At 38.6% G+C, this 26,437-nt stretch overlaps 1 protein-coding gene across 6 annotated transcripts in view; it reads left to right on the top strand.

Annotated features, from left to right (window-relative positions):
* The first annotated feature begins 15,043 nt into the window (after positions 1 to 15,043).
* The window catches only part of SPTLC1 (serine palmitoyltransferase long chain base subunit 1), a 55,370-nt gene continuing 43,976 nt past the window's right edge, over positions 15,044 to 26,437 (top strand). For 3 of the 6 annotated variants that reach the window (XM_016160499.2, XM_016160498.2, XM_036218260.1), the window contains exons 1-3: positions 15,044 to 15,175; positions 17,202 to 17,309; positions 19,820 to 19,914. In XM_016160499.2, coding sequence (XP_016015985.1) covers positions 15,119 to 15,175; positions 17,202 to 17,309; positions 19,820 to 19,914 — 260 coding nt within the window. In that variant the 5' untranslated portion in view covers positions 15,044 to 15,118. Of the gene's footprint in view, positions 15,176 to 15,955; positions 15,999 to 17,201; positions 17,310 to 19,819; positions 19,915 to 26,437 lie in introns of those variants that run through there. The other 3 variants (XM_036218259.1, XM_036218257.1, XM_036218258.1) reach the window with 3 other exon arrangements.

Below are 26,437 nucleotides of genomic sequence, written 5' to 3'. Positions count from 1 at the left end.
GTGTAAGATCACACCTCCTGGCCACATGAGTGGAAGCAGCATTTAAAGTCCCTTTAACATTTCTCATCATACTGGTTTGATGTTGATGAACTCCTTTAGCTTTTTTCTTGTCTGGGAAGCTCTTTATCCCACCTTCAAATCTAAGTCATAGCTTTGCTGGGTAAAGTAATCCTGGTTGCAGGTCTGCACTTTTCATCACTTTGAATATGTCATGCTGCTCTCTTCTGGCCTGCAAAGTTTCTGTTGAGAATCAGTTGACAGCTTTATGGGATCTCCCTAGTAGGTAACGAACTGTTTTTCCCTTGCTGCATTTAAGAGTCTCTCTTTGTCTTTAACCTGTGGCATTTGAATTATGATGTGTCTTGGTGTGGGCCTCTGGGTTCATCTTATTGGGGACTCTCCGCACTTCTCGAGCTTATATGTCTATTTTCTTTACCAGGTTAGGGAACTTTTCTGTCATTATTTCTTCAAATAGATTTTCAATTCTTTGCTCTCTCTCGCTTCTTTTTCTGGTATCCCTATGATGAAAATGTTGGTATGCTTGATGTTGTCCCAGAGGACCCTTAAACTCTCCTCATTTGGGAGGATTCTTTTTTCTTTTTACTGTTCCGATTGGGCTTCCTTCTCTTTTAAATTACAGATTCATCCTCTGCTTTATCTAATCTACTGTTGATTCTCTCTAAAATATCTTTCTTTTCAGTTATTGTATTCTTCATTTCTAACTGGTTCTTTTTTGTGTTCTATCTTCTTCTTAAAGTTCTCACTGAGCTCATCTATTCTTCCCCTAAGTTTATTAAACATCCTTATGACCAGTGTATTGAACATTACTTCTGGTAGTTGCTTGTCACCATTTTGTTGAGTTCTTTTTGTGGAACTTTGTTCTGTTCCTTCATTTGAGACGTTTCTTTGTCTCTCCATTTGGGCTGCCTCCGTGTGTGTGTGTGTGTGTGTGTGTGTGTGTGTGTGTGTGTGTGTGTGTGTGTTTCTATGTATTAGGTAGGCTGCTATGTCTCCTGTTCTTAGTAGAGTGGTTTTATGCAGATGTCCTGTGGGGCCCAGTGGCACAGTCTTCCCTGGTCACATGAGTGAGGTGCTCCAGGTGTGTCTCTTATATGGGCTTTGTGTATCCTCCTATTATGGTTGAGCAATAATTGCTATTTGCATGTCAATGAGAGGATTGACCCTCAGGCTGACTGGTTGTGAGGAACAGCTGTGTCTACAGTAGAGCAGCTATTATACAGGGGCTGACCCTACAGAGCACAAATAGCTTTAGCAGGGCTTTGATCCTTGCCAGTCTACCTTTCAGGTGTATTAAATTTGTACTTGGCCCTGTCTGGTGCTCCAGGTTGGCCAAAGCCAGCTAATAGGTCCTCCCGGATGGGGCCCCACAGGCCAAGTTCAGCTGCAGCCTATTCCCTCACTGGGTCCCTCTGGCATTAGCCACCAAGGAATCTGCAGATGGCCACCACCCACTCTGGACTTGGAGGTCTTACAAGAAGCCGAGCTGTAAACTGAGGCTGGCTGCCACTTGTGCTGTGCTTGGGGCTGCTCAGCAAAAGGTCTGGGGCATGCTGAGGCCAGATGTTTGTGTTTTTTGAAACTTTGAGAGATTTTAGGAAAGTCTGCAGCACGAGCCAATACAGCCCATTTGTATGAAAAAGCCACTGGAAGTGACTTGGGTGGGCCTGCAAGTTGGGTGGGGTAGGCTCTCAGGGAATCACCTGGGCAGAGCGATCTGTGTTCACCAGGTTGATAGAGACTCAGATATGCTGGCTGCCTGCCTCCACATTCAGGGAGGTGGGAGGGCTCAACAAAGAAACAATGGCTTTTGCCAGCACTTCTGTCTGAAAGAAAACTGTTCCACCATACCTCACCCTAAAGCCAAACAATTCAATCCTCTTTGTATAACACTGGCACCTTTCAAGCTGATGCCCCAGTGCTGAAACTCAAAACCAGTGAGTCTGTCAAGCAAGTAAGTCTGCATACGGGCCCTTTAAGAGGGGTGGCTGGGAGTCTAGCTTCCCTCCATCTCACTCAGCCACAGTCTCTACTGGTTTTCACAGCCAGACGTTGTGGAAGCTTCTCTTTCAGCACTGGAACCCTGGGCTGAAGGACCCACCCTGGGGCTGGGACCCCTCGCTTTTCCAGAGAGATCTCTGCAGCTAAGATATCCCTCCTGATTTTTATCTTCCACACACAGGTATGGGACCAGCCCATTCCACATTTCTGTTCCTTCTACCAGTCTCAGGATGGTTTCTTCTGCATATCCTTAGTTATAGGATTTCTGGTCAGTTAAACTTCAGGCAATTATCAGTGATGGTTGTTCTGTAGTTTAGTTGTAATTTTGATGTGGTCATGAGAGAAGGCAAGCACGGTGTTTTCCTACTCCACCATCTTGAGCAGGAATCTCATCTTTGGTGTTTTTTGAATCCTCCATTTTCCTATCACGTGATCTTTCCAATGCCTAGATCACTCATTCATACATGGCATTCCCTTACTTTATTAAAAGTTATATTCAAATGACAGCTCTCCCTTTACACTCTCTGTAACCCTTTGTCTCCAAAAGCACTTTTGTTTTCTTCATAGCCTTTCATGACATTCAATCACACATTTAGCCATTTACCTGTTTATTGTCTATTTATCCACAAGAATGTAAGATCCAGGAGGGTAGGATGCTAGGATGCTACTATTTTGTGCATCTCTATGTCTGCAGTGCCTAAGAAAGTAAACTCTACATAAATATATTGTTGATGAATGAATAAATGATTTTTTTCTTTAAATCATTTATTTGACCTGAAGTTGATGCACATACGCTCTGCCATCAAAAGTTAGAAGCTGCAACAGATCAAGTGCCAGAGGCAGTGCATGGATGTGTAGTAAACAAAGACAAAATGAAAAGGCCACTTCTGTGTGATTTGGGGGCAAATCAAAGTGGGCTGGGGCCCAGGCTCAAGATTACATTCACAGTGCAGGGTAAGCACAAGGAACAGAATGTTGGGATAGAGAAGGGCCACTTCTGCCCCAGAATGTTAAATAATTAACATTCCTAGAAAGTAAAAATAATCACTGAGATTAAATTTTAAATTCATGGTCTAATGGACTGAATAGGCAAAACTAAAGATAACATTATTGAACAGGAATTTTACGTAATTGAAAAAAGGACAAAATTTGGAAATTTGGGGGAAAAGTTAATTTATATATAAAAATATAAAAAATATGTATATATATAAAATATATAAATATATGGAAGATTTTATATAAAGATTTTATGTGTGTGTGTGTGTATATATATATATATATATACACACACATACAACAAACTTCACCATTTTAACCACTTTTAAGTTTTTAGTTCAATAGCCATATGCCTAGTGACTACCTGCATACCTTCTTTAGAGAAATGTCTATTCAAATATTTTGCCCATTTTTTAACTGGGTAGTTTGAATTTTTTGTTGTTGAATTGTAGGAGCGCTTTATATATTTTGGATGTTAATCCCTTATTGGATATATAGTTTGCAAATATTTTCTCCCAGAAATAGAAGTTCTTTAAAGAGACAACATGAGGAAGAAATAGTCAAAGGAATACTCAAAGAAATTGTTCTAGAACTAAAGACACGACTCTTCAGTTTGAAAGAACTCATATAGTACACAGCAGAATATATAAAAAATGTTTAATATTACTACATATAATACCTATGTGTGTGTGTGTGGCAGGGGGGGGGTATGTCTCTCAGCCTATTAACAGTGATGCTCTTGGATAGGAATTACCGGAGCACTCACCTGGGCTGTACTATTTGTGGAGAGCCTCCACAGACATTCCCCACTGGAGCCAGTGTTGTTCCTGGACCAGTCTTTGTGGTTCTTGTAATTGCAAGACACACCTCAGCAAGAAACCATCAGAAAGCTTTGAGGAAGAAGATGTATCACTCCCAGGTCATGGAAGGTATATGGCACACCCAATGGCCACACGGCAAGATCATGGAGAGATAGAATGGGGGAAGGGGGAGAAAGAGAGAATCAGAAGTTCTGCCTTTATTAGGGTTCAAGGGTTGGGTGTCTAGGGTTTCTTGGGTTCACTTATATTGACAAGTTTAAAGAATGAGAGCAGCAATGAGGGCGCATGAAGAGAGAGAGTCACTCAAACAGTCAATTGTTTAGGTTACCTGAGGCTTTCTGAAAGAGGGAACTTCATAGGTGCTGGTGACCTAATTCTTTATCTGGTTGTTTTGCTAATAGCTGGGTCATACAGCTGACAATATGTTGACTCAAGATGGATGTATTTTGAAATGGGTGCCTCAGCTACAAAAAGCTTAATGTCAGGCACTTCCATGATAGTATGTACATAGGTACACATTGTATTATATCATGATAATATGCACTTTAAATTTTTATATGAATGTATCATAAATGTATCATATCCACATTGAGACATGTAACTATTAGCAAAATCAATTAGATGTATACTTTTTACATTATAAAAATGTTACAAGGGAATACTCTAGCCAAAAAAGGAGATACAGAACTATACACATCAAACGAAACAATCTAAGGCACAAAGCACTAAATGGGGCAGAGAGAATTGTTTAATACCAATAAGAGCAACGCACATCTGGTGGTAACCCTGAGACAAAATATTCAGCATTTCAAGTAAAACAAACAGGGAATTGAAAATATCAAACACACAACCTAAAACTATCAAGGCATTTTAGGAAAACCAACATATGAAAAAGAACTAATGTTCCTGAAAAGTTAATAAATCAAATACTTGGAAACACAAAATGAGGATGATTATATGCTCAGAGGAGCAAGTGGGCTTATTTATATTCGCTCTCTCCAGTTTCTACACACTCACTCCATTTAACTTCCATCTATACCACTCATCACATCTACATCACTGCATACATCACAACTGCTCTTGTGGAGGTCACCAATGATGCTGATGTCATTTGGAGCTATGGCCACTTGTTTATCTATCTTACTTGGCATTTCAGCAGTGTTTTCACAGGTGACCACTCACTCCTGGATGAAGCACTTTCTTTCTTGGCTTCCAGGACACCACACTCACCTGGTTTTTCTCTTACCATCTGATGCTCCATTCAGTCCCTGTAGCTGGCTCTGCCCCGGGATCCCTGAGGCTCTTCCTCTTCCTCCCCTCCCTTAGGCGGTCTTGTCAGGTGTGTTTAAACACCACACCCTCTTTCTGATGACAATTCCCAATTTACATCTTCAGCTCTGATCCTTCCCCTCAACTCTAAACCTATTCATCCAGCTGGGTTCTTGGCATCTCAATGGCAGCCTTCTAGAAGCGGCAAACTTAACCTATCCCAAACCCGGCACTTAGTATTTCTTTCCACGCCTGTTATTCCTGCCTCCTTCCTCACCTCAGTCATTGCAACACAATTCTTCTTGTTAGGACAAAACCTGGACTTCTCTCTTTCCCTCTTACTCTTATTTAATCCAGGGTCACCAATCCCCAGGCTGTGGACCAGTTCTAGTTCATGGCCTGTTAGGAACTGAGCCGCACAGCAGGAGGTGAGCAGCAGGCAGGCTAGTGAAGCTTCCTCTGTATTTGCAACTGCCCCTCAGTGCTAGCATCACCACCTCAGCTCTACCTCAGATCCCAGGCATTAGATTCTTAAAGAAGCACCAGTCCCTGGTGCCAAAAAGTTTGAGGACAGCTGATCTAATCCATCAGCAAATCTTAATCTTACTTTCAAAGTAAACATCACCATTTTTCTGCAGCTCCCTCTGCATGCAACCTTACAAATCACCTGAGTTGCTATAGTAGCATCTTGACCATCTCCCTGCCTGCATTGGTCCTGGGCCCATTGCCCTCAGAGATGCCCTCACCCTTCCCTCACCTGGCACTGCTCTGCATCACACCTGCTCCCTCCCCTTTCCTGGCTTCCTGTTGTGCAGAACTCTGGTTTGTCTGTCCCATTTTTTATCCCTTTTTGGCCTCTGTTGCTTCTGTTAAATACTTTAAATACTACTGAATATAAAATGAAACAAAACCCTGCAGCTGCTGAAGTCCAGGTTTCAGAACAATTGGCCCTCAGGTTAAAAGACACAGCATTATTTTAAAAAAAGAAACACAAGTTACAGCCAATTTATTCGTTATTCTCTTTGGCAGAAAAAAAGCATTTTGCTCACATGATGATTACATATCTGTGATGGTCATTATGTCAGATAAAGTCACTTTCCTTTAGGGAGGAGAACCTTCAGGAAATAGGCCTAAGCACTGGCACTAGACTTGATCAATTTAAGAAAATTGGAGACTTGTCAATGTGAGAAGAGAGTTATTCCTGTTGGTTTTCTGGTTTCCTCTGAAGTGCAAAGTGTTTCTTGACTGACTGGTTTTCCTCCCAGAAAGCAGAACTTTAGACAATAGGATGCATCTGAGAAAGTTATTTTGGTCAAGATCTCAGGGAAAAGTGTAGGGGAAAGGGATAGTGAAAGCGGAAAGGAAAGAAAGGTTTGGGGTTTTTTTGTTGTTGTTGTTGTTGTTTTTAAGATGGAAGACAGTAATGAGTGAGCACATAGGCTGCCAAATCCTTGAAATGTCCTTTTCCATACGGTGGCATATGGACGAGTGTTAGGCTGGTTCTAGAAAAAGTATTGGCCCTAGGTCATAAAGGAAGATATAGGTACTGGCTGGTTGGACCTGAGCTGAGCTGCTTGCTTAGGTGGCAGCTGCTGTTAAAGGTGTATGAAGAACTTGAGGCAAAGTAAACTTCATGTGTGGTAAGGCTAGGCTCAGAGCAAGGTGTCAGGTCTTCTTTCTCAACACCGAAGTGGTATATTTTCCCTGGTTAGACCCTGGCTGATATACTGCTTCTACCATCCAATTCTCAACATAGCAGGCAGAGCAATCCTGGCAAATGCAAGACTGAGTATGCCACTCTTCTATTCAAAACCCTCCAATAGCCACATGTCATATGGGAAAAGACAGAGTCCTCAGAGTGGCACACAAATTCCACAGGACGTGGTTCCCTCTTCACTCTTAAACTCACTTCCTACTCCACTCCTTATGGCTCACTGCCATCCAGCCACACAGGTCTTGACAATTCTAAGGATGTGCCAACCTTGGGACCTTTGCAACTTTTACCTGCAAAGTTCATAGAAGCTGAGAAATTCTTGTGGTGCGTAGTGCAAAAGGACGAAGATATTGACTAGATACCTGCATGGCTAGCTCCCTCTTTCTGAATAGTATTTAAGTAAAATTCAGCTTCTCTATAAGCCTCCTTGGTTATACTACCTAAAATTTACACCCCTCCAACAATTTATATCTCCCTTCCTTTCTTTATTTTTTTCTCTCCAGCATTTATCACATTCTAAGGTACTATATATCTTACTTGTCTGTCCTGTTTCTGTCTGGTTCTCTTAGTAGAATATAAGCTTCAGGAAGGAGGAGATTCTTGACTATGTATTCACTTCTATGTCCCTGTCTCCCTAGGTTTATAGTGGGTACTCATTAAATGTCAGTTAGATGGGTAAATAAAGAGAAAATGTAGCTTCATGAAAGAAGAACTGGCTGTTATGAATAAGAACTAATGAGAGATTTTAATAACAAAAATATACTATAATTTTTAAAAATAAATACATGGTTGAGTGATAGAATAAGTATGACTATAAAGTGAATTATTGAGCTGAAATATCAGTCTGGACATTCTCACATTGTGTAGTATGAAAGAATAAAAAGGAGAGAAGTGAAGGGGACAAAGTCGACCTGAGAGACATGTAAGATAGATTTGGAAGGTCTGATATTTGTTCAATGGGCATTTCAAAAGAAGGAAACAAAAAGACTTGACGAGAGGAAATATTCAAACATATCATTAAAAGTAATTCAACATAACTAACAAAAGTTATATAACTATCCATGTTGAAAGTATAGAGTAGATACGATACAATAAAGCAACAGAAAAAAAAATAATTAAAAACTGAGCAAAGAATCTGAATAGACAATTCTTCAATAAAATATACAAATGACCAACAAGCACATGAAAAGATGCTCATTATCCTAAGTCATTAGAGAAATGCAAACCAAAACCACAATGAAAGGCCATTTTATGCCAACATAGGATGGTTATAACTAAAAAGAGATGATAATAAATGTTGGTGAGGATGTGGAGAAACTGGATCCATCACCCTGTGCTAGTAAGAATGTAAGATGGTACAGAAGCTTTGGAAAATAGTTTGGCCTCAAAATATTAGGCATCCAGTTACCACATGACTCAGCAATTACACTCCTAGGTATATGCCCAAGAGAAATTAAAACAGATGTCCACACAAAAACTGGCACATGAAAGTTCATAATGGCATTTTCATAATGGTCAAAAAGTAGTAACAACTTAAATATCTCAATAAAGCTTAGCTATCATTACCTCTCGAAGATGACTAGGAAAACCAACTATTTAGCTTTCCTACCTTTACAGTAGAGGAAAACAGAGGGAATGCTGATTGAGCGTGTGTCAAATGAACCAGCTCGAATGCCATATTCACCAAGAACAAAATACTAAATAGCTACAGTGTATTTAAACAATTTGGTGCAAACCACTTACCCACAAAGGAATAGTATCTAGAATATATAAGAAACTCTCAAAACTAAACAGTAAAAAACAAGTAATTCAATTAGAAAATAAACAAAAGAGATGAATAAACATTTCGCCAAAGTTAATAGACCTTTGTCATCTTTATTTGATAACAAATAGGCATATAAAATTTGAATTAAAACCATGATAAGATATAATTGCATTCCTATCAAAATGGCCAAAGTAAGAAATTGTGACAACATGAGGTGAGGACGCAGTGAAACTGGATATGCGTATGTTGCTGTGGGAATGAAAAAATGGTACAGCCGCTATGAAGTATAGTTTGGTAGTTTCTTGTAAAACTGAACAAAATTACCATATGACCCACCAATTACACTACTGAGTATGTATCCTAGAGGAATAAAAGTTGATATTAACACACAAAAAGACTATACACAAATGTTCATAGCAGCTTTATTCCTAATAGCCTAAAACTGGAAAGTACGCAAGCATCCTTCAAATTGTGAGTGGCCTGACAAGCTCTGGTACATCCGTACCATGGAATATTACTCGGTAATGGAAAGGAAAAAAATACTGATTCATGAAACCTACTGTTTGAATCGTCATGGATTATGCTGCATTTAAAAAGTTAATCCCAAAAGGTCCCTTATTGTGCGATTCTATTTAGATAACATTCTGAAAATACAAAATTATAGAAACAGAGAAGATTAGTGGGCGTCAGGGGCCAGGCCTGAGAAGAGAAAGAAGGGAAATGGATATAATTATAGAAAGGCAAATTCGAGGGATCTTTGTGGTAGGGAATAGTTCTGTATCTTAAGTGTATCAATGTCAATATCCTGTTTGTAATATTGCACTGTAATTTTGCAAGATGTTACCATTGGGAGAAACTTGGTAATGAGTAATGAGATATCACTATATTATTTCTTTCAACTCCAAATGAATCTACAAATATCTCAAAATAAGTAATTTAATTTTTTAAAAACAATATCATATTTAGTAAGAATTGATTAATATAATCAAATAGAGACTCCAAGTAAAACCATAAAGTAAACCATGAGACAAGGATTTGTAGGAAAGTGACTTGTTAATAAGCATTCTCAGGAAAAAGTTATGGGAGAGTTGGAAGGGAAGGGAAGAAGGCTATGGTGAGTTAAATGGTGCCCCCCCCCAAAAAATAAAGACATGTCTGTGTCCTAGTCCTCAGAACCTATGAATGTGACCTTAAATTGGTAAAAAAAATAAAAATAAAAAAAAAGTCATAACAAGTAATTAAAGATATCAAGATGAGATTATCCTCAATTGTCCAGGTGGGCATAAATCCAATGATATTTCCTTCTAAGAAACAAAGAGGAAAGACACATACAGGGGAATGCCATGTGAAGATTGAGGTAGAAATTAGAGCGATGAAGCCAAGGAATGCGTGGAGCCATTCCTGGAAGAACTACGGATGCAGAGGTAGAAGCTAGAGAAATGAGAGCAAAGGCCTGTCAAGCTGTTATGAGTACAGAGGCCTATAGAGCTGTGAGCACAGATGATGTAGAATCTGGAAGGAGCAAAAAAGTCTCCCCTAGAGCTTTCAGAGGGAGTGTAGCCCTGTAGATACCTTGATTTTGGATGTCTGACCTCCAGAACTATAAGAAAATAAATGTCTCTTGTTTTAAGCTACTGAGTTTGTGCTAATTAATTACAGAAGCCTTAGGAAATTAATACAGATTTTGGTACTGGGAAGTGGAGTGCTACTGTAACAAATACCTAAAACTGTGCAAGTGGCTTTGGAATTAGGTAATGGGTAGAGATTGGAAGAATTTTGAGATGTATGAGAGAAAAAGCCTACACTTCCTTGAAGAGACTACTAGTAGACACACGAATTTAAGGCAATTTTGGTGAGAGCACAGAAAGAAGTGAAGAGTACGATAGGGAAAGTTTCTGTTATCTCAGAAAACGCATCTCTTATCATGAACAGAATGTTGGTAAATATGAATGTTAAAGACATTTTTGTTGAGGGCTCAGAAAAATGAGGACCATGTATTGGAAACTGGAGGAAAGGCAATCCTTGTGAAATGGTGACAAAGAATTGGGCTAAATTGTGTCCTGTAGTTATGTGGAAAGCAGAACTTATAAGTGATGAACTTGGATAATTAGCTGAGGAAGTTCCTAAGCAAAGTGATGAAGGTGTGGACTGGTTTCTTTCTGTTATTCATAATAAAACATGAGGAAAGAGATAAATTGAGGAAGGAACTGTTACACAAAAAAGAAACTAGTGCCTGATGAATTGAAATGTTCTTGGCTTATCTGTATTACAAAGGATGAAAAAAATTAGTAGATTCACTGTTGGGAAAGTATGCTCTGGAGAAAAGCAAAGGGTGCAGCTAGACAAACTTTTGCTGAAAAGATTAGGCATGTGACTCCACTCAAACTTCTCAGCAGAGCCAGGAATAGAGATGGGGTAATTCAGGAAACATCTGTTGGGACCCTCTTGTCTAATGGCATGAATCCTCATGACATATATGGGAAGCTCACAAGGTTGTTGAGAATGTTATATGAACATAAACACTTCCAGCTTGGTCTGAAAGGACAGAGATGGGACAAAGGCCAAGAGGACTGATTTTTAGAAATTCTATAGGCAGAAAATGGGCTGATAGACCTATTCAGCTGTATGCATATGCTGCCTGTCAAGAAAAAGGAAAAATTACCATGAGGGCAGAACTTTGGATGCAGAGGTAAAGGCTGGAGAAATGAGAGCAAAGGCCTATCAGGCTGTTATGAGTACAGAGGCCTATAGAGAGCTGTGGGCACAGATGATATAGATTTGAGCCACAAAGGATTATTCTAAAGACTGAAATAAAATAAAACTTGCCCTGGTGGATTTATTTATATGGAACTAGTGACGCCTTTATTACTTCCATTTTCTCCCTTTTAGAATGGAAATATATCTTATACTTGTCTCACCATTGTACTTTGTATGTAATCTCCTAGTTTCACAGGTCAATAGATGAAGAATCTTTCCCTTGGATACATTATACCCAGAGACTTACCCTTACCTGATTTAGATGACTTAGATGAAAAGATCTGGGACTCTTTGAGCTGATAATATTTAGACAAGTGTTAAGACTTCTGGAGATGTTGGGATGGGGTGAATGTATTTTGCATGTGAGACAGATGTGAATTTGTGGGGCCAGAGGTCTGACTGTAGTGGGCTGAATGGTTACCCTTTGAAAGACATGTCCATGTCCAAATACTTAAAACCTGTGAATATGCCTGTATTTGGAAAAAGTTTCTTTGCAGATATAACTAAGTTAAGGCTCTTGAGTTGAGACCACCTTGGTTTATCAGGATGGGCCCTAAATCCAGTGACAAGTCTCTGTAAAGAGGCACATAATAGACAGATGAAGAAGAGTATGTCATGTAAAGACATAGGCAGACATTGTAGTTATGCAGCCACAACAAAGGAATGCCTGGAGCCACCAGGATCTGGAAGACACAGGTAAGGATTCTCCCCCAGAGACTTTAGAGGGAGTGCAGCCCTGCCAACACCTTTGTTTTAGACTTCTGACCTCCAGAACGATGAGATAATAAATTTCTGTTGTTTTAAGCCACCCAGTTGTTAATAATTTGTTATGGCAGCCGTAGGAAAATAAAACAGAAAATAAAACTGCTATATAACAAACAATCCCAAAGTAGAGGTTTAAAATAATAACAGTCATCTAATTTGCTCACAAATTTTGAGTTTCTCTGTGTTTAGCTGGGCATTACTCACTCAGGGTCTCTTAAGTGGTTGTAACCAGCAGGTGGTTAGAGCTGGGGCCATCTTGAAGGTGTCTTACCTCATATGTCTGGCACCTGGACTGGTAAGACTCAAACAGCCATCTCTTTGGCCATCTCTTTCTTACCCTATGTTATCTTTCTACTTGGAAGCTGCATTCTACTGTAGAAGCTGTCACAAAGATATGTCCAACCACAAGGTAAGATAACATAGACTCTACTTCTTGATGGTGTGTTAAAGAATTAGCAATACCATTGACTTAATCCAGAGGAGATGGTCAAGTTCACCCCTCAGAGTTGCCGTGCTTTGTGGGGGCAAGGAAGCTTCAGTATTTATATCCCAGCAACCATCAGTCATGGGCTACCTGGGGAAAACAAACATTCTCAGATCCTTCCAATTGTCCACATGAGCAAGGAAACATAGATTCTGGCAGCGTGAAGGTAAACCTCTTAAAAACGCAGATGATGGCTGTTGGGAATAAAAGCACCTAGAGTAGGCAAAAGACACACTGTACTGGATTCTGAGGCGTGTTGACAGAGCTCTGACGTCATCTGGTAATTAGTGCCAACTCCATTTGGAAATGTAATGCGTAGTGCTAGTGCCATTTCACAGGACTGGGAAAAGTCAGAATTAGGCAAATAAATGGCATTGGTAAATTTTGTTATTCCTTTAGGAAAAAAATAATTATAAGGCCCATACCTCTCATCACACAAAAATATAATTTCCAGAGTCATTAAAGAGCTAACTATAAACTACAACAAACTGATGCAAATATGGGAGGAAAACATACATGTTGGTAAAGATGGTCTTTCTAAGCAAGATACAAACCCAGAGGTAATAAAGGAACAGACTGACACATTACATAAAATTTAAAATGTAGGCATGACAGAAGACAACATAAACAACTAGAAGAAACTCGGCAAAAATTACTGTCAAACGTGAAATAGGAAAACATAAGATATTCAAAATGTATAAAGAGCTCCTATAGATCTATAAGAAAATACAGAATAACCAATAGAAAAATGGGCAAAAAATATGAATCAGTGACTCACAGAAGCACTACTGATGCCAATAAACATAAAAAGTTGCTAAACCTCATGAATAACCAGGAGCACAGAAAATAAAACTCAGTAAGGTATCATTTTATCTCCATCAAATTGGCAAAAACTTTAAAAAGATTGATTATAGTCATCATGGGCTAGAGTGCAGCCACACTTTCAAACATTTTAAATTGGTTGAGCCATTCTGGAGAACAGTATGGCAGTATTTATCAATATTAATAACATGTATACTCTTTGACTAAAATTTCACTTTGAGGAAGCTCATCAGAAACGCTCTGACATATGCAGAAAGATCTACACACGTATATGTTGACTGGAGTATTATTTGTAATAGGGAAAAAATGGGGGGAAATCTAAATATCCACCAGTAGGAAAATGTTTAAATAAAATGGTACAAGAAATATAAGAAAATATTTAAAGAAAATTGTCTCTTCAGCCATTAAAAATACAAGATTTATAGACCAAAAACTACAAGAAAAAATAATAGAAAAAAGCAAGTTGTAGAACAACGTTGTCCCTATGATTGCAATTGTATTTAAGAAATCCAATACAAGGAAATGTGTACGTACCACGGTTACATGTACCTACTGTGAACCGAAAAAGGGGCTATACTCTAAAACTGACAGGCTCAGAGTAAGGGAAAGCACATGGCAGACCTTAACAAATTCTGTGATAAAAAGTAACCACATAAGATATTACAAATATAAAAAAATTCCTAAGTGGATCATGGTGGGTATTCAAGTCCCAGGCCTGCAGCTTTCGTGATAAAGGTCAGTCTTTACTTTAAGTGAAACTCTCTTTTGTCTTTGTGCATCTAAGATAACATAGCTTTGAGTAATTTTCTTTTCTAGACCCCTGGAAGTCACAACAGCCAGCACCAGAGAACAAGGCCATCTGCTTATTGTTAATTGCCCTGCACCCACCAATGTAAAAGAAGTATCTCTCCATTTTACTTTTCTTTCAATCCTAGACATTTTCCCACTTTGCTTTCTCCAGCCTCTTTAATCTTTCACCAATGGATATTATATTATGTAACCTATCCTCCTTTGATTACAACGTATAAAATGAACTGCAAAACTGCAATACTCCAAAGCATTTTCTCAATCCGGGAGATTGTTTCCAGGCATGCCCTCAAATTTTTGGTTCTAATAAACTCTTATAAAACGTTTCTATAGCTTGGATATTCTTTCCTCTGACACCATGAAGACACTGGAATGTTCCACACCCACCTGCTAGTGACTTAATATCTGCATGACACACAGTAAGTGCTATATGAGTTGGCTATTTTTATTTATATTTCTGGATTTTTAATGATCTTACACTCTGAAATTTTTACTTATGTAATTTAAAATAATGTTTTCAATTATATTAATAACACTCCCTGCGCCCAAATGGGGGCCAGGGGCCATTTGATCCCTTCATTACCAGAACAGGGCAGGGGCCTGGCATATAATGGCCACGTGGGAACATTAGCCCCAGGAACCAGCCTGCTGTTTCCCACCTCTCCCCAACCGCCTGGCGATGCCCTAAGTCCATATCCAACCCTCCAGGGCTATACCCACCCCGCGTAGCCCCACCTTCTCAGCGCCGGGAGAGATAGGACCGAATCAAGCGCTCGGCCGCTCCGCCCCGCGCGCCTCCCCTCCCCCAGCCGCTGGCGCGAAGACGTCACTGGGCCGCGCCACGCGCGCTGGAGCGTACCTGCGACCCGCCTTCCGGAAGGAGGCCCGGGCGGGGGACCATGGCGACTGCGACGGAGCAGTGGGTGCTGGTGGAGATGGTACAGGCGCTTTATGAGGTGAGCTTGGCAGCCCGGGCAGCCCGGGCAGCCCCCAACCACGCCTGGCCCAGGGGAGGCGTGTCGGCTCGTGTGGACTGTGGTCAGGGGGGGTTGGCCCCGTAACGCCCCGACCCTCGGTGTCTCGCTGGAAGAGCTCGTGGGGGCACACGGTCCCGGTCGCGAAGTGTCTGGAGGGACCGGCGGGAGCGGAAGCCGAGAGTCTCGGTTTGAGCTGCGAGCGCAGAGCCCGCCCTGGGTCCTGTCTGGGCGCAGGGAAGGAAAACGTGGGAGGGGTACGGGAGAGAGGCTGGTCCTCAAAAACCAGAACTGGGACTGAAGGTAAAACGAGTTGGTGAAAATACAGTGGTACCGCCCCGTCTGGGGAGGTACCTAGGGAAGTCTAGTACTTGGAACTGTGGAGCAAGTAATAGGGGAAAGCATTGTAATAAATTGGTGTTTGTATTTGTAGAGGCGTTGGGATAAAAGAAAGCCAAATGATTTAGGATTTAGGCAAAGGTCGCTGTGCTTAGAGAGTGAACCTCGGTTTTTGACAGTTGAAAAAAATTGTAACATTGTTGCTCACTGGCTTAGGTGATGATGGTGTCTTCTATTGCAAGGCTTATCAAGACTTGCAGAAAAACAGTTGACAGTGAATGTGACAAAAGTTATGTCCAACATTAGAGTAATTATAGTAAGAACAGATAAGAGCCACTAAAATTGTATTATTTGTTGCATAAATGAATAATTGTGTGTTATCCTTTGTTGCTCCCTTCTTGAACAAGAGTGAGACTGGGGAGAAGTTCTCCCAGATGTAACATTTCCAAGAAAAGAAGCTGCATTTGTGAGTTTTATTAATTCAGTAGACAGTATGAGTTTTTCTTAGGATGCTTTCTTTGTGGAGTGGAATGTTTAGTGACTTGGGCAGATGTTGGCCTACTAGATTCCAATTATTGAGAAGACCAAAAGGATATTTAGACTAGAGTCCTTATTCTTAAATGAATTATATTCAAATGGGATCGGCAAATTAAAAAATATCATCTTAATGAGAAATTTCTGTTCTTGCTTTCACTTTCTATACTCTTGGTATGTAGAATTTGAGGAGATAAAGAGAGAACAATGTGTGTATGTACCATATATATATAGTTTGAAATTTATTTGTATATCGACCTGGAAGCTTACATACAACTTTGTCAGCAGCTGTCCTGTCTCATCATTCCCGATTTTTTTTTTTTAGACTGTGGTTAATCATTATCGCTTTCTTTCTGTCTAATGTTTGAAAATAATTTGTGTTTATGTTTCTAAACACCTTTTAAAAATGATTTTTCCAATGACAACCTATTGGAGTAGGGCACCCTGTAACTGACTGCCTGGGGTTTATTTGATATGTGGAATCTTCCACATGAACTTTTTGTGTTTAGTTGGACAAAACAGAAGTCAATGTGGTCTTTATCCTGGAAATGTAGAAGCTGAAAAGACATGGATATTTCATTAAAGTGTCTTTATGCCTATTGACATGGACAACACTACATCCTTTTGGGGAACTACAGCAGAAAAAAGACCTGCTATCCTTTTAAGCATTATCAGGAATACAGAAAATGTAGTAAGATGTGCAAAACTCTTTAAGAATTGTGGAAACTGGTTTCCAAATAACACTTAACTCATCCATGATAGATGGCGTTGTAGGCTTGTGAAACTATGAAATGTTTGTTATAGTGATTTCCCATCAGTAAAAATTTAAATTACCTAAAGGATCTGATAGTTGATATTGTTTGACATGTTGGGATTCTGTGTAAGATTTTATTTTAAAGATTTTTTTTTTTCTGAAGAGGTTTTAAGGCTGCAGTATTAGAGATTTTTATTTATTAGAAGAAATTGTCTACTGTTAGAAATGGGAAGAGGAATGAATAGAAATGAAAAGAGCTTTGAAAGTAAATTTTAAGAAGTAATAGCTTAAAGGTCATAGGGAGGCAGTATTTGCAGGTACGTTAAATTTTACATGCAGATTTTAGAAGTGTTCATTTTTTATTTTATTTTTAACCGTCAGGCTCCTGCTTACCATCTTATCTTGGAAGGAATTCTGATACTCTGGATAATCAGACTTCTCTTCTCTAAAACTTACAAATTACAAGAACGATCTGATCTTACAGTCAAGGTAAGAAATTAAATCTGCTATTCAGTATATTATTATAGTTGTTACATCTTTCCAAAAAGGACTTGTAGTGGCCCAACTATATGCTAAAATGTTTTCCGTAATGTAAGGAAATCAAAGGGAATGAAATATCAGGGTAGGCAAATTACAAGGAAGCCAGGGTAAAGTAACTACTTAGAAGAGCACCATGTTACAGACCTCTCCACTTTGCCAGGGATTAACAGAGGTCTTATGAATAGGTGATGAAAGGCAAGCATAGACAATTACTAAATTTTACATATCCATAGGCAAGATTGCAGGACTTGCTCGGGGGGAAAAGCCCTGCTATTTTTGAAGCATGAGTGAAGATTTTCCTTGTGGTCTTCGTAAAGGAAATTCAGAGTTGGAAAGTATCCTCCTCACCAAGTACTCCCCACTTCCCCACACCAAAGCAAATTTCAATTTCGGTGTGCTCTATATGGCAAGGGACGCAGCTCAAGCCCAAGCCAGGCAAACCTTACGAAGCAGAAGTGTCTAGAGGATCTATGGTGTTGCCTACTTGCATCCCATTAGTATGAGGGACAAGGGGGCTTGAAGAAAAGATGCTTACCCTTCTCACTCAGGTAGAAGCAATTAGTGACTGTGCCTCAGTGTTGGAGGGGAAGGACAGATTTGACTGCAGCGTAGTTTCTGTCATTCGAATTGTTGTGCCAGAATACTTAGGGAGGCAGGGTCTATGAGAGATGTTTCCCCACAAAATCTATAAAACTTTTGTTCACATGGCAGCATTGAGTGCACTACAAAGATGAAGCACTGGGCTTTTCTTTACTTTCTGAAGCATTCGCAGAGGAAAATGCAGGTGGAGTGGAATTACTGCAGCAATGTGGGATTGCTTCCCTGGTTTCACTAACTAGCTGCTGCTGTGCTCATCATTAATCACGAAACAGTAAGGCGCTGTCCCCTAGGGAACATGCAGCATATGGTTCTTAGAGCAAAAGTTTTGGCAGCCTGGCCAAAGCAAAAAAGAGATGTCTCATTGCATGATTTCTTGCAATCTTTAATATGCCAGTGGATATCTGAACCTCTGTTTGAGGGGACACCCTAAACTTGACCATAGACTCTCCTCCACTTTTTATTTTGTGAATACTTTGTGGGATTAGTGTGCTGTGGAACACTTTAATAGCATTGCAGTAAGACTGGGCCTTCCAGGCTAGAAATCCCATCTATACTTTTTACCCTCAGTATTTAGAAACTCCTTGTGAATCATTAGGTGGCCATGAAACAGCTTTCTAGGCCAGCTTTTTAAATGGATTAATTAATCTGATTTTTCGTAGTTTTAGTTTTAACATATCAATCCACACAAATATACATTTTTTAGAGTGATACATAAACATAATTTTAGAATAATCCTCTGAAAGCAAATTTAGAACAAGATTTGGTAATCACTGACATCTTTCCCTAAAAGCAGGGGAAGAAAAAAACCTGAGTGTTGCGAGTGAGAAATGACTTCCTCAGTTTGCTAGAGCTGCAGAATTTCTTGAATACCAGAGCATCTTGAGTGGATTCTAATAGCTGTCTGCACAGTAGCAAGTGAACAGTGTGCATGACATGTATGTATTCCAGGCCAGTTCGGGCTGCTGTTCTCTACTACAAGTCAGAAACAGATGAGGACTTTATTGGCCTATTTATTCAGCCAGCATCTAACATTAGGTGAATATGCTCTTGATCCTGCTCTGGAGTTGCCTATCAGGAGAAAAATGCACAGAAGCATTTGACCAGACGTATGAGACTGGAACTATTGAGAGAGGGTCTATCTGTGAGGCAAGAGTCTGTGGCCGTCATGTTGATTTAAGGGCCCCATCTCATCCTGTATCTCCAAACTACATTCTCAGAATTACCTTTAATTCTGAGTCAAGAAAAGATAATAAACTCAAAATAGTCAAAATACTTAAAATGCATGAAGTAACAAGTAAAGGAATAAAGTAGCTTTTTTGTGAGAAATTTCCAAACAAAATGGCATTACAGTAATTATAAGAGAGTTTTTTTTCTGTATTTCAGCTACATCTGAATCACTGCACATGGCTTATAGAAACAGTGTTCTGTGATCTGGTTGATTCCATCCCATGACAGTCACCTCTATAAACACTTTGAATGTCACTTTCTGTGTTGTCTTGGAATAAATGCTGAGCTGACTTAGCAGAAATCATGCTTCTGACCTTTGTGTTGTAGACTTTCTTTTTGTTTTATAATCGCTATAAGTTATACTCCTATTTGCCACAGAGAAAAATCCTGAGCGTAGAAATAAAATTTTCTTATTTGCAAAACTATAAGGAAAAAGAGCCTTCGGCTTGTGGAAGAGGTAAGGAAGTTAAGTGCCCCCAACTCAAAAATGATTCTCTTTCTTTGCTAGCCATACAGCTCTTTCTGGGTGTGTTCATTATGACAGTTCCATTACAACAAAAAATTTAGGTGCTGCTGGAGTCACTGTCCAGTGATTAGCATTGTGCTGTATTTTAACACCTTTTCTTCTGTAGGAAAAGGAAGAATTGATAGAAGAGTGGCAACCAGAACCTCTTGTTCTTCCTATCTCAAAAGACCATCCAGCTCTCAACTACAACATTGTTTCAGGGTAAATCTGTTTGCTACTCGAAGGATTGTATTGGGTTTCCTGCAGGTAAACTAGACAAAGTATACAGCGGTTCATATGGTGTTCCTTTTTTAACTGAAATACAACATGTATAAATTTCCACAGATCAGAACTAATTGCTTTACTTCTCAATATAAATTTTTTCTTTAGGAATAGTATGGGCATTTTTGTAGTTTTCAATTTGGGTATTATAGTTTGTCTATTTTTTCTAAAAAAAAAAAAAATCTCTTTTTTAAAATAGTCCATGCACATATGTCAAATGGTCTGACACACTTAAAATGAAAAGCAACACTCCTGCTTTTTTCCACCTGTTTTTGTTTCTGATTTTAGATCTGCTGCAGGTTACAATTATAACCACAATAGCATGCTTACACTACTCTTTCTTGATTGATTAACTATAGACAACACCTATTGACTCTCACAGTATGAATTATGAAACATTAGCTCACTTAGGCTACCTCTCTTGCTTTCAGTATCTTACTTGTTTTTACTTTTAGTTCTGTTAGTTATCTTTGCTTTATTGTATGTGCTTTATTTAAGAAGTATTTTTAAAATACAGGAAATATCAGACACATATGTATCAACCATCCAGAATTAATAGGCATTAACATTTTTCTCCCTTAGTTGAAACGTTTTCTTAAAAAATAAAATGTTACAGATATAAAGTAACCCCTTCCCATCTATTACTTACTTTTGTCTCCCACACTAGATAACCACTATCTTAAAGCCGGTGGGTGTTTTTCCTTTGCTTATGTTTATATTTTTACCACATATGCCTGTTGTCATGAAAATATTTAATATTTTGTTTAAAAATGTGACGCAGGAAATTTTCAGTGTGTCCTACTTCTGGTTTGATCTGTGAGAACCTTATATTTTTCACTGCCATGGATTTCTTTGTTCTTAAAAAAATTCTGTATTTTCTAAAATCAAACTTACAATCATTAATCTTGTGGAAGAAATCTTTCCCTACCCCAGAAGTCTCATTTGCCTTTTTCCCTTGTGATGGTCAGTTGTCTTAGCATTATTAGTTGAAGAGTCCACTTTTTACCTATTGACTGGTTATAAATTTCTCTTTCGTACACTAAGTTCTCTTGTAAAGGATCTGTTTCTAGCTTCGTTTCTATTTTTTCTGGATATATTTGTCTCTCCCTGTGCCAGAACCTCACTCGCATAAATATGGCTTAAGAAGAAGCCTTGACAAGAATCAGTCCTTCACTTCCCTGTTCTTCAAAACCATCTAGGCTACCCTTGATTCTTTACTCTTCACTGTGATCATATTTGTCCAAAAAATGGTTTTGAGTTTATGGCTAGCAATGCATTGAACTTACCGAATGATTTGGAGTGAAATATTTCATCACCATGTACCTGGTGTGTCACTTGTATACTTAAGTCCTTTATGTCCTGCAGTAAAGCTACATGATTTTCTTTGTAAAGACTTGGTCTGTCTTTTCTGTTTCTACTTTTATTTTGAAATGTGTAGATTCTGATGCGGTTGTAAGAAATAATACAGAGAGATTCCATATATCATTCCTTTGTTTTCCCAACAACCAGAAACTGACATTGTGTATTGACTAATAGATTCATCCCTAGGTTACAGAGTGTCTTCTTTTCTGTCATGAGAAGCGTCTTTTTCTTCTTGTTGCTGTGTTATTGAACTAGGTGGGACACTTCATGTAGCGTAGAATAGGGGTGGTAGCAAGGGCCTCAGTGTCCTCTTCCTGATGGCTTTTAAGAGATAACCTGTATCAAATTAAGGGCCTTTCTTTTTCTAGTTTGCTAGAGAAAGGTTTAATTACATTTATTAATTTTAGGAGGTAAAGATGGCTCTCTGAATAAAAAAATGCACACTTGCTGTCCCCAGGTCTATAGTAGCCCCTCTGTTGCCTTTGTGTAGACTAGAAAAACCACCCTTCCTCTGGCAAACGCAACAGCCTGATGTGGACCTTGTCTGTGGTGTGGCTCCCTGGGTACCATGAACAAGACACTAGCTGCGCAGCCACATGCTGCTGCCCTGTCGTTCCCCTTTCTCCCAGTATAGTTCTGTTATTGCATCGTGTGATTAGTGTTTACATTTTTATGACTGCATTAATATTATTCATGAATTTAGGTTAGCGTCCATTTTTTTCAATATGCAGAATATTTTAATTATTTTTTTTGTTTTCTCTAGAGTTAGTTGTGTGTTTTTTTTTTTTGTTTTTTGTTTTTTTTCGTCCACTTGCTTGCTTGTTTTATCTAACAGTCTAATTCATCCCTTTATCTTCCTCCAAGAAAATGTAAATCTTTATTCAGAATATTCAGATGCAGGAGTTATCTCTTGTGTTCACTTTCATTTTCCTTCCTGGAACTATTGTTGTCCAGCTCCAGTCCTGACTGGTTACTGTACTGAGCTGCTGCTCAGGGTGGCCTTGGACTTTCAACCTCAGCATTAGCTCTGGAATTCCCTTTGTGTCTCTCCTGCATTGTCAGTGCCCGCTATCTTGGTTTACTCCCAGATGTTGGTAGAGTACAGGCGGACTTCTGAGGAAGGCCTATGGAAGGTAATTTTTTGAAACTTTACAGGTCTTAAAATTATTTTTTAGTTTACTCCTTCACACTGAAGTGATTGTTTTATGTTTTTATTGCTCTGTTAGACATTTTCTCAATGTTTAGTGATCCTTAGCATCTTTTTCCCCAGTGTACAAAATATTTTCATTATAATAAACACCATTATGAAAATAATCTGCAAAAACCACAAAAACTGTGTTTTGTTGATATTGATAAATGAGTTGTTTTTCAATTTATGCAATATTTCTTTACATGCAATACTGAGTTGACACACAAATAAATAAATTTACTTAACTTGGATTTGTCTTTTTCTTGAAATAACAGCCTTATTGAGATATATCCACATACCATAAAATTTACCCTTTTAAGGTATACAATTAAGTGAGTTTTAGTATATTCACAGAGTTGTGTAAATATTGCAACCATCTAAATCCAGAATATTTTCATCACCCCGTTAAGAAATTCCACACCCATTAGTAGTCATTCCCCAGCCCCTGACAACCACTAATCTACTTTCTGGATTTGCCTATTCTGGACATTTCATATAAACTTGGCTTTTCTGGAGATTTTAAATAAAAGGAGTCATGCAATACATGGCCTTTTGTGTATGCCTTCTTAAGCATAATATTTTCAAAGTACATCCATGTTGTAGCATGTATCAGTGCTTCATTAATTTTTACGGGCGAATGATATTCTGTGTGTGTATTGATCACATTTTGTTTCCACATTCCTCAGTTGATGGGCATTTGGGTTGTTTCTACTGGAAATACACAGAAAAAAACAACATACATATATCGTTCCTATGAATACTTGTATACACACTTTTTGTGTGGACATATGTTTTCATTTCTCTTGGGTATTTACCTAAGAGGAGTTGTTAAGTCATATGGTAACTTATGTCGAGGAACCACCATACTGTCTTTTGGGATGTAAATTGGCTGAATCAGTTTACATCCCAGGGCAATGTATGAGTTCTTTTCTTCACATCCTGGCCAACATTGACTCTGTCTTTTTGACTATTGCCATCCTGGTAGGTAGGAAGTGGTATCTCATCATATTTTCAATTTGCATTTTTCAAATGTTTAACGATATTGAGCATCTTTTCATGTGCTTATTAGCCATTAATATGTCTTCTTTGGCGAATTGTCTATTTAAGTCATTTGCCCATTTTTTACTTAGTTTATTTGTCTTTTTATCATTGAGTTGTAAGAGTTCTTTATATATTTTGGATACTAGGCCTTTATCAAATATATGACTTGTAAATATTTTCTCCTGTGGGTTTTTGTATCACTTTTCTCATAGTGTACCTGGAAGCACAAATGTTTTTAATTTTAATGAAGTCCAGTTAATCTATTTTTTATTTTGTTGCTTATGCTTTTGTGTTAAATCTAAAAATCTTTACCTCATTGAAGATTATGAAGATTTTATACCTTTGTTTTAAGAGTTTATAATTCTTGCTCTTTAATTTAGATCTGTGATTCATGTCACATTAATTTTTATAATGGTGTGAGATAGGGATTCATCTTCATTCTCTTACATGTATACCCGATTGTCTCAGCACCAGTTGTTAAAAAGACTATTCTGTCTGTATTGAATTGTCTTGGCACTCTTTTGAAAATCAGTTGACCATAAATTTTAGATTGTCAATCTATTTTAAGAATGAGATACTGAAATGCTAACTGGAAGTCCTGTGTAAATGGATTAGATTTCCTGACTGGTGATGGGCATCACTCTAGGATAATCGGACAGGAACCTGTCCATTTATTTTAGGGGACCCCAAACTCAGCATTTGCTGTTTTCTCTGGACTTTGAGTTTCACCAAAAAGGAATCTTCTAGTGTGGTGGGGGGCAAGGAGGTAAACCTGATTTCTAACTCTCTGAGAGCTAAGTTGGAGGTGGAGGGCTCAGTGTCTCATATTTTATTACGTAGATCAATGCTTAATTTCTGTTTCCAGAGTAACACCTGTCCCCTCACTGGATCTTCGGGCTTTCAGTTTATATTCAGCCCTTGGAGAGACTGAATCTCCCACCTTTCTGTAGGGTGAGAAGGAAATCTGAGGGAATACCTGCTTCTAATGAAGATTTCTGAGCCATCCTCCACTAGTCCACCTTTCCTGTTCCCCATTCTCACAAGGAGTCATGCTCCCAGCCTGGGAGATGAAGGTTTCCAGGCTGTCCTCCTGTAGTCCACCCTACATGTTTCCCACTGTCACAGAGAGTCGTGTTCCAAGATTGGGAGCATTTTCAGATGTTACTGTCATCTCCTGTGTCCTGGTATTGGTAAGGTTAGACCTTTAGACTTTGTAGGCATTTTTTTGTGAGGTATCAGAAGGGACCAGAGGTTGAAATGTTTTTTTTTTCTTTTGTCTTGTTTATCAGAAATCACTAGTAGGTTTTTCTATTAATAAATAATCCTTATATCTCTAGAATAAACCTATTTAAGCATGAATTTGGTGTTTATACATTGCAGGATTTGTTTTGATAATATTTGGGATTTTAAACATCTATGTTGAAGCGACACTGTGTATTTCCTGTGTGTGTTCTGTTGAATATAAATTTATTTTTAATCCCGAATTCAGTGTCTTCATTTAGTTTGTAAAGCTATTGGATTTCCTTCTAGAGTAAGTTTTGTTTACCATCATTTAGTCATTGTCCATTTCTTATATTTCAAATATGTTGGCATGAATAGTTTATAGGATTCTCCTGGGCATGGATATATAAAATATATACATGTAACTTTATTACACAGATGTATGTGATGACACATCTGTGGGTTTCGGGTCTCCTCAGTCAGATTCTCCAGAGGTTTGTCTTCTGGTTTAGTTGAGTCTCCTTTGTTTTATTTTCTTCATTTTTGAGCCTTTCCTGGAGACACAGACATTAACCTTCTGCTCAGATCTACTATTGTCAGCACCACATAATGCAGCACTCTTTGTTGCTTTATTCTTTATTTGCCCGCACCCGTTCTCCCCGCTAAGGCCCCCCACTGTAGTACCTTGTTACGCTTTCATCATCGTTTCATGTGTTATACATTTCTATGATATTAAAATATACATTTTATTTTTATATTGTATGTATATTTGAAACCTCATAACCTTAATATCTTATGAATGTATGTTTTTAATTTTCTGTTCTAGACTTCATTGAGTTTTTTACAAGATTTTTTCTCAACACTTATTTTTTCCAACAAATATTTGAGTGCCTGCTGTGATCAAGGAATGTGCTGAGCACATTGGTTTATATAACAATAAATCACAATCTTAGTTTTCTTAGGGCAAACAGACCAACAATGAAATAAATATAACATTAGCTAATGTTAAATGATATAAAGAGATATCAAAGCAAGGCAAACAAAGGTGGGGGTGTTAGATGTACTTTTTATTCATTTCTTCTGATCACTACAAATTATTCTGTTGGGTATAGTCACCAAGTTTTATTTAGCTATTTTCCTCGAGATGGAAAAAAAAAAAATCCATCTCGAGGAAAAAGATGCCACAAAATACCCTGTGGTTAATATCCCCTGTGGACCTGTTTGAGTCCCTCTGGGAGGAAACAGCCAGGAATGGGGTACATGCTCATTTGATATACCTCTGGGACTTTTCTCCATCATGATCCACCCATCTATGCTCCCCTGAGTTAGTGTATGTGAGCATAGTTTCCCTACAGCCCGGGTTAGGTAACATTGTCTTATTTTGCATTTCTCTGATTATTTGAGCCTTTAAATGTCATCTCATCTCTTTATTAACTGCTGGGGTTTTGCCTTTCTGTTCTTTTGCCTCTTTTTCTGCTGATTCCCAGCATGTCTTTTGATTAACATGTCCCATATACCATGTCGATTCTAATCTTTGGACAGTTTTTGATGTATTACTCTTATGACATTGATTCAAAGACATACTTTTTGTCCTCCATTTTAAGATCTCTGAAATGGAGTGAATGTTACAGCTGCTGAGAGTTATTGTCA

Source organism: Rousettus aegyptiacus, unplaced genomic scaffold (assembly GCF_014176215.1).
Source record: "Rousettus aegyptiacus isolate mRouAeg1 unplaced genomic scaffold, mRouAeg1.p scaffold_m13_p_3, whole genome shotgun sequence".
Classification (NCBI taxonomy): Eukaryota; Metazoa; Chordata; class Mammalia; order Chiroptera; family Pteropodidae; genus Rousettus; species Rousettus aegyptiacus.
Note: the sequence above shows the minus strand (reverse complement) of the source record. Positions and strands in the feature narration are given on the sequence as shown.